At 43.8% G+C, this 12,132-nt stretch overlaps 1 protein-coding gene across 1 annotated transcript in view; it reads right to left on the bottom strand.

The window, feature by feature from the left end:
* The window catches only part of slc4a11 (solute carrier family 4 member 11), a 182,940-nt gene that overhangs the window by 102,638 nt on the left and 68,170 nt on the right, over positions 1 to 12,132 (bottom strand). The window contains exons 5-6 of the mRNA XM_041200763.1: positions 7,614 to 7,845; positions 5,298 to 5,379 (exon numbers count right to left, since the gene is read on the bottom strand). Of these exons, the coding sequence (XP_041056697.1) occupies positions 5,298 to 5,379; positions 7,614 to 7,845 (314 nt within the window). The remainder of the gene's footprint in view (positions 1 to 5,297; positions 5,380 to 7,613; positions 7,846 to 12,132) is intronic.

Here is a 12,132-nt window from a genome sequence, read left to right as displayed (position 1 = left end):
CCATTGTATCAGACCATAAACAATTAGTTGGTTAATTCAGCAAGGACAAGGCCACCCTGCCAACATCATCAGCAAGGACACAACGATAGGCTCGGATATTATCTGCGTATGCATATACTTGTAGCTACCATCCTGACCCACACATTGCAAATGCACACAGTCGTCTCCCGTTGCCAGACAGTATTGTGCATACTCCTGCAGGAATTAGTGCTTTTATTAATCTTCTTAGATTCTTCATCTGTGTGTGTGAAACAAATTAGAAATTGGACAAAGATCCAACATTATCGAAAGTCAGAGACTTTGTTTTAAAAGGGATGGTCAAACTTGCCTGTACCTGAAGAACTGACACCATTCCATGTCAGACAGATGAAATTGAGCACCAAGACAGGATTTTGTTGTAGGGTCAAGAGTGGTGGTCCCACCACAAGGCAGAGACCTGCTCTTGATAGAACTCCATAGTGCCCATCCGGGCATATCAAAAACGAAAATGCTTGCACAAAGCTATGTCTGATGGCCAGGCATTGATGGCGATATTGAAAGCTTGCTCAAGCACTGTCTCCACTGTCAGCACCAACAGAAGTTGCCTGTTCTGGGTCCCCTGCAGCCGTGGGTGTGGTCTGGTCGACCCTGGGTTCGATTACGTATCAATTACGTAGAACCAGTCTTGGGTACCATACTCTTGTTAATTGTAGATGCAAATTCGAAATGCACGGATGTACATGAAGCCAAGTTGCCAACGTCAAACGCAACTATCGAGAAGCTACATCACAGTTTCAGCATACATTGCCTACCTGAAATTGTCATTTCAGATAATGGCACCAATTTTACCACCACAGACAGCCCCTTACCATCCATCATCGAATGGCTTAGCCAAGACAGCAGTACAAACTTTGAAGTCTGGTATGAAAAAACTATCGGAAGGCACTCTGGAGTCTTCACATTCCCACTATCTTTTCAGCTATTGTACAACGCTACATTCGACTACAGGTTTAACACCGTTTGAATTATTGATGAAACCCTGCCTGCATACATGGTTACATCTGGTGTTTCCAAATTTAATGGGAAAGTTAGAGAGCGGTCAGAGTGATCAAAAATTGAATCACAACATACGCAGCAAAGCTCACACATTCGCAGTAGGTGACGAAGTATTCATGCAAAATTTCAGCAGTGAACCCTGTTGGGCCCCTGGAACCATTGTCTCAGAGATTGGTCCATTACCTTTCCAAGTACAAATGAGAGAGAGAGAGAGAGAATAGTCCATAAGCACGTGGATCAGATTCATGCCAGAGGGGCATTCCAACAACCAACTATTCCGCCTGTAATTAGCATCAAACCATCAAGTCCTGAGGTGACTGTTTGACCTGGAATAAACATGCCCAATGTCCTAAACTGCTATGTTCCAATGATGTGTCTCATGCTGCAGTTCCAAGTCCTGTTGAGAAACCTCAAGTGGTCGAGCTACGCCGCTCTAGCTGTATGAGAGCACCACAGAGACTTGATCTTTAGTCACCTGCAGTTGTATGTATGTATGCATATGTTGTTGGATGTTCAAATGTTTGCCTGTTAGTAGAAATTGTAAACAAAACTAAGGAGGGAGGAAGTGTGGTAGCTGAGGGTACAGCCCCTTCTACTGCCTACTACGGGTCACGTGATGATTTAAGGCTCCGACCAGCGAGCCCTAATCTGGGGAGGTGACAAGAGTCCTGGCCAAGTGCGTAGCACCTGAAAAGTTCTCTGTAATAAAGCTTAGCTGTTTCTTGTTGAAACCTGTCCGCTCTGTTGAGTCATTACAGCTAGAGACGAGGGGAGATGGGGCTAGTGAAATCTCAGCACCAGTCTGTACCTTCAGGGAGGGTAGAAGCAATTCTGAGGTTGGGAAATCGGGCAAAACTGCTCATTACTCCTAGCTGATAGACAATTTTGATCTGGCAAGGCTTCAGATTATATTTTGAAAGAAAAAAAAATTATGGCGGCATTAAGTCAGGTTGTGGGGGCTTTCAGAACCCAGTCCTACCAAAGCAGATTTTTGTTAGAGGAAAGAATATGCCAAACAGATGTCTTCCCTGTTCAATGCCTACATTGTTCCTGAAAAATCTGTAAATGTAAAAAAAAACATTTACCTAGTAAGTGTATCCATATGTGATCCTAGAGCAAGAGAATAGCCACCTACTTAATATGGCCTGGGGTAGATAAAAGAAACTGCACCTCAGGCTATGCATCACAGTGGGGCCAATAATCAGGGTCAGATGAGTATTTCCAAGTAATATGTCTTCACGGTGTCTTGCGATATTAAGGATAAAAGTCCACCCTTGATCAACTTGACCAGGTTGTCAAACGCATGCATCAATTCACACTGCACCACACTTCAGCTTGAACACGAGCTAGATTAAAGAGCTCTCTCATTAACACTTTCCAAAATGTTAACAGTGCAACTGGGTTAGCTGGGAGGGCAGGTTATATAGCCTGGACCCACTGAGGTGATGACAAAACACAACAGCACAGCTTCAGCATTTCAATCCATTCCATGTGAACGCAGTCCCACTACTGGGAAGACCATGGCTCGGTAGTAATGACACCGAACTAATAAACTCAGAGGCCCAGGCTAATGCCCTGGGGACACAGGTTCAAATCCCACCAAAGCAGCTGGTGGAATTTAAATAAAATTAATAAATCTGGAATTGAAAACTAGTCTCGGTAATCATCGATTGTTGTAAAAATCTATCTGGTTCACTGATGCCCCCTTAGGGGAGAAGGAGATCTGCCACCCTTACCCAGTCTGGCCTACATGTGGCTCAATGTGGTTGACTCTTAACTGCCCTCTGAAATGGCCAAGCAAGCCACTCAGCTAAGGGCAATTAGGGATGGGCAATAAATGCTGGCCTCGTCAGCAACACCCACACCCCATGAAGGAATAAAGAAAAAAAAAACTCACTTGAAGCAAACTCCAGTGATTGATGGCAGCAATGGAAATGACAATTCCTGCACGCACCAAAATGATTCCACGAATCCAAGGTTATGAGGAAAATTGAGGGAATATTGGAATTGTGGGTTACAAGACTATGAACAAATTGCCAGGAAGACAATTAAAACAAAGCAGGGAAATAAGTTGAAAGGCTATGGGAGGAGAAATTGCAGGACATTGAAGGGTCGAGCTCAATCAACAGGTACAGGCCTATTGGGCCCAATATTGGCAAATAAACTCACATTTATATAGCAACTTTCACATCATCAGGACGCGTCAAGTACTTTGCAACCAATTGCTTTTGGAGACCTGGCCTCACTTTAGCATTTGATCTGAGAAAAATCACTGACTGTTCAGCACTCCCTCAGTACTGATGTGTCAGCCCAGGAGAGTAAGTGACTCAACATCACCCACACAGTAAGACAAGGACAGTGGTATTTGAGGAGTCAGTACTGGTCGCAGCAGTGTAAAGCTGGGCATCAGAGTTTCAGAGGCAGGTGGATGGACATAGAGCCTGATGCGCTGACAATCAGACAGAGCGATTTAAGATGATGTTTGCAACACAGAATATGGGGTCAACTGCTCAACTTGAGCTGCTCTCCTGCTTCGCAATGCAGCTCCCAATGTGTTACATGTTGTGAGCAACCACCACCACCACCTCACTCTCAACATATGGTGACCTCTTTCGAGGTCTGTTGGGTGAGAGGGGAAGAACGAACAGTACAAGGGCTCAATCCTACCAGCCCCAACATTTTACCCAAGGTTTTTTTTTAAAGACCCATAGGCCGATCCCTCTTGCATTTCTGTTGTTTACAAAGTTGAGTGATCACATTTGGCTATGTTCACATTAAAAATGATAACCAAGCAAACAAGGAGCAGGAGTAGCTCATTAAGCCCCTCGAGCCTGCTCCGCCATTTAATAAGATCATGGCTGACCTGATAGTAACCTGAAATTTGTATCCCACCTACCCTTGCTAACCTATCACCCCCTAAATTACCAAGAATCTATTCACCTCTGCCTCAAAATATTCATAGACTCTGCTTCCACCACCTTTTCAGGAAGAGATTTCCTAAAACTCATGACCTGCCGGTGAAAAAGTTTCACCTCATGGGCAGCTCCTTATTTTTTAAAAGGGTGACCCCTAGTTCTAGATTCTTCCACAAGAGGAAACATCCTCTCCACATCACATCACCCCACCCGCCCCGCCTCCCCCCCCCCCCCAATCAAGACCCCTCAGGATCTTATATGTTTCAATCAAGTCGCCTCTTACTCATCTAAACTTGAGGGGATACAAGCCTAGTCTGTCCAACCTTTCCTCAAAAGACAACCTACCCATTCCAGGTATTGGTCTGGTAAATCTTCTCTAAACTGCTTCCAAAACAGTTACATCCTTCCGTAAAAAAGGTGACCAATACTGCACACAGTATTTCAGATGTAGTCTCACCAGTGCCCTGTACAACTGAAGCATGACTTCCCTGCTTTTGTATTCAATTCCCCTCGCAATAAATGATAACATTCTATTAGCTTTCTTAATTACCTGCTGTACCTGCATACTAGCCTTTTGTGATTAAATAGTGTATTAAGTTCGAACAGGCTGAATGCCACATCATAATATTTAATTTTTGCACCAACCTTTGTACAAAATAAATCACTCAATAATATTTTTCAAAAGAATGATATTCTGGCAAACAACTAAAGAAAATGCAAAATGGAACAAACAGGGTAATAAGGTAAAACCATCTTTAGGATTTTGAAATTTGTACCTTACATCAAGTAAATACAACTAACAGTTGCTGTGTAACATAGCAGTGATCAGACAGTACACAGACTGGAAAAAAAAGAGGAGGTGCTGGTACGAAGAGTGTCTCTGTTTTGAAAAGTGTACAAAAATCCTGCCAGAAGATCCTGCCAGAAGATCCCCAGGAATATTCCATTAAAAATAAAGTGAAAACATTATAGGAGACCTATGGAGTCAACATAAACAGCCTCAGTGGGAGCAGCTTTATTATAAATTAAATATTCTGGACTGTTTCAAAAAGCTACAGTCAAGGATCTTGTTCTGGTTCAAAAAGATCAGCATGACACGATTGCTTAACTTGCTCCAGATGAGGTAGTCAAGCTTCACTATTCCTCTACAGCCGCACTTCCAGACCCACTTGGAAAAAGTGCCAATCCAGGTTTCTCGTGGCATGATGGATTAGATGCTGACCCAAAGGTCCTGGATCAGAATCCAACCAGAGCGATGGTTACTGGTGTCTTCTCACGAAACACCCCACTCATAATAAAGTTGAGCATCTGGTTGAAACTTTTACTAAAGAGTTAAGAGTTACTTACATAAGACAGAGCCAGGACTGTTGGTACTGAACACCAGTCGCTGTTGCAGAGACCCCTTGAATTGTGTTTGACAGGAGGTGCACTGGAACAGAAATACAACCTTGTGATTAAACTAATTCACAGCACAATATAGGCTACTCCCATAGACTTGAGCATCTGAGCTATGCTAGGTGTGATAACTCAGAGGCAGTTTTCAGTTTCAGCATTACTACAGGGACCTGATGTAAAATATCAAAACGCCTCAGATCAAATCTCTTGAGCTATAGGCTATCTTATCAAAAAAAGGTTTTGCTTTCATATTAACACCTTTCACAACTTCAGGATGTCCCAAAGCCCTTTACAGCCATTGAAGAAGTTTTGTGAATTTTGAAGTACTGATTTAATGTAGGAACTGCTGCAGCCCAGCAAGCAAGCTGCCATAACCAGCAACGAGATAATGAGCAGATAATCTGAATTTTTAATTTTCATATTGCCCAAGACACAAGGAGAACTCCCTAAATCGACTGCCGCGTCTCCCATATTACGATAGTAGCTACACTTCAAAAGTACTTCATTGGATGTTTTGAGGCATCCTGAGGTGGTGAAAAGTTCTATTGAAAGGCAAGTCTTCATTTCTTTCTTCTTCAGACAGGGGATCTTTGAAGTCCACCTGAAATAGACTTAAAATCTCCCTTTGAAAGAGTGCAGCGCTCCCTCACTACTGCTTTGGGATTGTCAGCCTAGATTATGTGCTCATCTCCCTGGGTTGGGGCTTGAACCTACGACTTTCTGACTCAACGGCTTGATTATATTCGGGCTGCTGAGAAGCCAATGCAAGTTATCCTTACACAGAGCTGACAAACATCATGTGTAGAATCCAAGTCCCTACAACTAGTCTGTCGCTATGCTCTAATCAGCCAAACTTTTCACTCTTAAGTATCTTTCTATTAATTATTTATTGGGTGGGAAGGATTAGTGAATAGAATATGCGACACATATTCCAACTCCATCAGGCCAATAGGATATAACAAGATAACAACCCCCTTGCCATTTCCACACCAAAGCCCCTCAGCTGGCTGTCATGACCTTGTGAGAAATCAATTTAATCTCAGTTTATCGACCGGGGGCTGGTCCCATAAAGTGCAACAAAATATTTAAAATTACAATGTTACAAGAATTTTATATGGGGAGGCAAAGGTTCTCTTGCTTTAACTGATGACAACTTGCATTTATATAGCACCTTTAGCATTGGAAAACACTTCAAGGTACCTCACAGGAGTGTTACCAAACAATATTAAAGGGAGATGGTGGTCTTGTAGCAATGTCACTTCACTAGTAATCCAGAGACCCAGCTAATGCTCTGGAATTATGGGTTCAAATCCTATCACAGCAGCTGATGGGAATTTAAATTCAATTAATAATGCTGGAATTGAAAGCTAGCCTCAGTAATGGTGGCCATGAAACTACTGATTGTCATAAAAACCCATCTGGCTCACCAATGTCCTTTAGGAAAGGAAATTTGCCAGCCTCACCCAGTCACCTATGGATCTGGAGTCACATATAGGCCAACGTGGTTGACTCTTAACTGTCCTCTGAAATGGCCTAGCAAGTCATTAATTTCAAGGGCAACTAGAGATGGGCAACAAATGGTCTTGCCAGCGATGCCCGCATCCCATGAATTTGAAATAAAGAGTTTAAGGTAGCGACATACACAGAGATTTTAGAAAGGAAAGGGTTTGGAGTTGGGCAGCAATTGGAAAGGAAGGGATTTTTTTTTTGAAGTGGAGGAGCAGGATTTTGAAGGGGAGAGCGATATTGCTGGAGGAAAGCGTGTTGGGACATATTACCACCAAAAAGGCACTATATAAATGCAAATTATTGTGTACAAGATGCATACAAATCTCCACCCTCTAATCTGAAGGAGAGGAAATAGAGGATGTACCAGAGGAACAACAGGAGCTTAAGACTCAGGTCAAACGAGTCAAGGGCAGAGATAAGAGGGCAAGTTGACAGCAGCAGAGAAATTGTGACACATGGAGGGACAGAGGCAAAGAAATGGTAATTATAGGAGATTGAAGTGAGAGTTTAATGCCACCCTCAGGACTAATAGGAGTAGGAGGAAGATAAGCAGATATGGAGGAAAGAAACAGGAACCTTTGAGCAACCATCACCCAGCAGAGCAATAAAGGTCCAGTTGGAGTCTGTAGATTCGGGAACAAAAATCAAAGTCAAATGAAGAGAAGCAGAGAATCAGCCAAGATATTAGTGATGCCAACAAATCAAGAAAGTTCTTCTTCAGAACGAATTCATGGGCCAATGCGGTAACATATTAATTACCGCTGCCTTCCTGCAAAGTGCCTGAATCAGTGAATAATCCGGTCATGACTTCGTCAAAGTCACAATTGGGCTCTGCGTTTTCCGACTCCTCTACGACGTGCTTGAGCATCTCTCGCAGAACATCATCGAGCGACAGGGCCGACACGTCCAACAGGATTTTGGCCTTCGCGAGAAACCCGTCCAGGTCTCGGTGGGCTCGCACCTCTTCCTCAAAGTTCTTCAACTTCAGGTACTGCAAGGAAAACAAAACAGGAGACATACACTCAGGCTTCTCTCTTAAGGTGGCAAAATGAGATGATTAGAGCTTTGAAAGCTTTGTTTCCTCCAAAACCATAAAGAAAAAACAGCATATGTGAACAGAAGACATGGCTGCTAAATTTGCTGATGATCCAAAGATAGGCAGGAAAATAAGTTGCAAAAAGGACATTAGGAGGCTACAAAGGGCTATAGGGGGGTTATGTGACTGGACAAAGATCTGACAAATGGATAACAACATGGGAAAATATGGAATTGTCCATTTTGGCAGGAAGAAGGAAAAAAGAGGCATATTATCTGTATGGCCAGAGATTGTGGAGCTCTGAGGTGCAGAGGGATCTGGGTGTCCTAGTGCATCAATCGAAAAAGGTTAGTATGCAGGTACAGCAGGTAATCAGGAAGTAATCAGATCAGCCATGACCTTATTGAATGGCGGAGCAGACTTAAGGGACCAAGTGGCCTACTCCTGCTCCTAATTCGTAAGTATGTAGGAAAGCTAATAGAATGTTATTGTTTATTGCAAGGGGAAATCGAATACAATAGTAAAGAGGTTATGCTTCAGTTATACAAGGCATTGGTGAGACCACATCTGAAATACTGTGTGCAGTGTTGGTCTCCTTATTTTTGAGGAAAGATATAAATACGTTGAAAGCAGTTCAGAAGATGTAGTACATTAATACCTGGAATAGGAGGGTTGTCTTATCGGGAAAGGTTGGACTGGCTAGGCTTGTATCTACTGAAGTTAGAAGAGTAAGAGGTGACTTGATTGAAACATACAAGATACTGAGGTGTCATGACAGGGCAAATGGGCAAAGCGAGAATCTAGAGCTAGGGGTCACAGTTTAAAAATAAGGAGTTGCCCATTTAAGACAGAGATGAGGGGATATTTTTTCTCTCAGAGGGTAGTGAATCTTTGGAACTCTCATCATTAAAAGGCGGTGGAAGCAGAGCTGGAATGTTTTGAAGGCGGGGCTAGATAGATTCTTGATAAGCAAGGGGGTGAAAGGCCAGAATGTGGAGTTGAGGTTACAATCAGATCAGCCATGATCAGACCATGGACTCCCTCCTCTATCTTTATCCCTTTTATTCTTTGAAAATCCTTTGTCAAATTTTTTATTTATTTTCCCCCAACCACCTCCCCCACCAGCCCACCCCCAAAAGGGCCATCCGTCATTTGTTTCCATGTTGTTCTTTCAGAGTGCTGACTCTTGTTCTGCTATCTTACCTTTATGCCACTATCAGCATCTTCTTTAGTCATCACCATTACCATTAACACTCCCTTTATCTTGTGTCCATGACATCTTTGTCAGTCTCTCCTTAGCCCCCACCTATCTGTGACCTTCCATTTTGCTTTACTTGCTCTACCCTCCCCCACCACCCCCCCACCACGCCCCCCCCCCCCCCCCCCCCCCCCCCCCTTAAACAGTATAAAATCCATCTCATTTCTACTTTAGCTCCGAAGATGATTCATATGGGCCCAAAATGTTAACTCTGGGCAGGATCTTCCGGTCGGCGAGCGGGGGTGGGGCCCGCTCGCCAACGTATAAAATCTGGGGTGGAACTCCCAACGTCATTTCCATTTTCAGGTTGGCGGTGGCACAGCAAGGTCAGCTGCGCGCCCGCCAACCTGTCAACGGCCTATTGAGGCCATTGAGAAACTAATTCAAATCAGTAACGGACCTGCCCGTCCAACCTTAAGGTTAGCGGGCAGGCCGGGAGCCCTGGTGGGCTTCAGAAAAAGCCTGAAACCTCATCCACCGGCGGTTTGAGGTTTCATGAGGGTTTTTACATTTTTTATAAAGATTTCAATAAAAGTTATAGACATGTCCCCTCATGTGACACTGTCACATGAATTGGGACATGTCAGGGAAATTTTTCTATCATTTGTATAACAATTTTTAATTCAGAGCCGACCTCCCTGAGGCAGCACTTAGCCTCAGGGAGATCAGTGCGCTCTTCCTTGCGCACACGCGCGGAACAGCGCACTCCCGGCTGAGGGAATCCCCCCCCTGCCCGCACAGTACTTTCTGGCGGACGTCACACTGGGCTGGCCTTAATTGGCCCACCCACGTAAAATGGCGGTGCACGGGGGTGCCGATCGGAGGCGCGCCCACCCGCACCTCCCCCCAAACAGCGGGAAAAGTTTCCCCTCTGTTTCTCTCTCCATAGATGCTGCCAGACCGGAGTTTTTCCAGCATTTCCTGTTTTTGTTCCAGATTTCCAGCATCTGCAGTATTTTGCTTCTACGTTAGTGGTTAATCCCTTGCCCCATTTTATAAACCCTTCACCATCTGCTGTCTTGCCCCTTTCCCGGACCTTCCACTGAAGGAACAAACGTACAGGTAAGAGGAGGAAAGCAGCAATTCTCCACCAACCACCGCACCCTCCCTCCCCCATAGCAGCAAGGTGTATGTGGGTCAATGTTGGGAGGTTACAGAAAGCATCAGCACTGGGGAAAAATGGGAATGGTCCACCAAAAAGAACCACTTGCATTTATACAGCACCTTTAACATAGTCAATTATCCCAAAGTACTTCACAGGAGAAATTTAAAACAGTATTTGACACCGAGCTACATAATGGGACAGGTGATCCAAAAGTTTGTCAAAGAGGTAGATTCGAAGCAGATTGTATAAAGTGAGAGAGGGGCAGCGAAGTTGAGGGAAGAAATCGCAGATCTACGGGTCCAGGCAGCTGAAGGCATGTCAATGGCCGAGCAATCAGGAACAAAAAAAAGAGAGGATGCACGAGAGGCCAGAATTGGCCGATTATAGAGCTGTTAGTGTTATTGAGAGTAGTGAGATGAGGAGGGAGACGAGACCATGGTGAGGGGAGGGGTTCTTGAAAACAAGAATGTTATGGATGGGAAGGCTGCTGGTTCGAAATGGAGAAGGGGTTTACTAGGATTGTGTGGAGTTCAAGGCCCAGACAGATAAGAACATAAGAAATAGGAGCAGCAGTAGGCCATTTGGCCCCTCAAGCCTGCCCCGCCATTCAATGAGATCATGGCTGATCTGCCCCAGGGTGCAACCTCTCTGTGCCAGCTCATGACCCTCAACTCCCCGATATTTCAAAAATCTACCTACCTCCTCTTTATATACTTTGTGATCTAGCCTCCACAACTCTCTGGGGTAGAGAATTCCAGGCTTTCACTAATCTCAGAAGAAATTCTTTTTTATCTCAGTTTTAAATGAGTGTCTCCTTATTCTGTAACTATGTCCCCTAGTTCGAGATTCCCCCATTAGTGGAAACATCTTCTCAACATCTACCCTATCAAGCCCCTCAGAATCCTGTATATTTCAATGAGATAACCCCTCATTCTTCTAAACACCAATGAACAAAAGCCTAACCTGTTTAGCCATTCTTAATAAGTCAACCCCTTCATCCCAGGAATCAGCCTAGGTAATCTCTTTTGAACTGACTCCAAAACTTTCTTAAATATGGGGGCCAAAACTGTACACAGTACTCCATGTGCAGCCTCACCAATACCCTGTACAGTTGTGCCAAGGCTTCTCTATTTTTAAACTCTTAAGCCCCTAGCATTACAGGCCAAAATTCCATTTGCCTTCTTAATTACTTGCTGCACCTGCATGCTAACTTTGTGTTTCATGCACAAGAACACCCAGATCCCTCTGTGCTGCACTTTTTTTTAGAGTCTCTCTCCATTTAAATAATAGTCTGCCTTTTGATTCTTCCTAACAAAGTGCCTGACCTCACACTTTCCTACATTAAACTCCATCTGCCAAGTTTTTGCCCCACTCACTCAACTTATCTACACCCCCATGCAGATTCCTTATGTCCTCATCACAACATGCCCTCCCACCTATTTGGATACATTACACTCTGCCCCCTCCTTCAATTCATTAATATAGATAGTAAATAATTGAGGCCCTAGGACTGTTCCTTGTGGCACTCCACTAGTTGCTTCTTTCCAAACTGAAAAAGACCCATTAATCCCAACTGTCTTCTGTGTGTTAACCAATCCTCAAAACATGCGAATCCATTACCCCCAATACCATGAGCTCCTAACTTGCGCAATAACATATTATGTGGCATCTTATCAAATGTCTTCTAGAAATCCAAGTACACTACATCTACCGGTTCCCCTTTATCAACTCTGTTTGTTATACCATCAAAGAACTCCAGCAAATTTTGTCAAACATGATTTCCTTTTCACTTTCCATGTGGACTCTGTTTGATTGTGTTAAGCTTTGCTAAATGCCCTATTTCTTCCTTAATAATGGACTCTAGCATTTTCCCAATGAC

Source organism: Carcharodon carcharias, chromosome 1 (assembly GCF_017639515.1).
Source record: "Carcharodon carcharias isolate sCarCar2 chromosome 1, sCarCar2.pri, whole genome shotgun sequence".
NCBI classification, from domain to species: Eukaryota; Metazoa; Chordata; class Chondrichthyes; order Lamniformes; family Lamnidae; genus Carcharodon; species Carcharodon carcharias.
The sequence above is the reverse complement of the archived record's forward strand: the minus strand, read 5'-3'. Positions and strand labels throughout refer to the sequence as shown.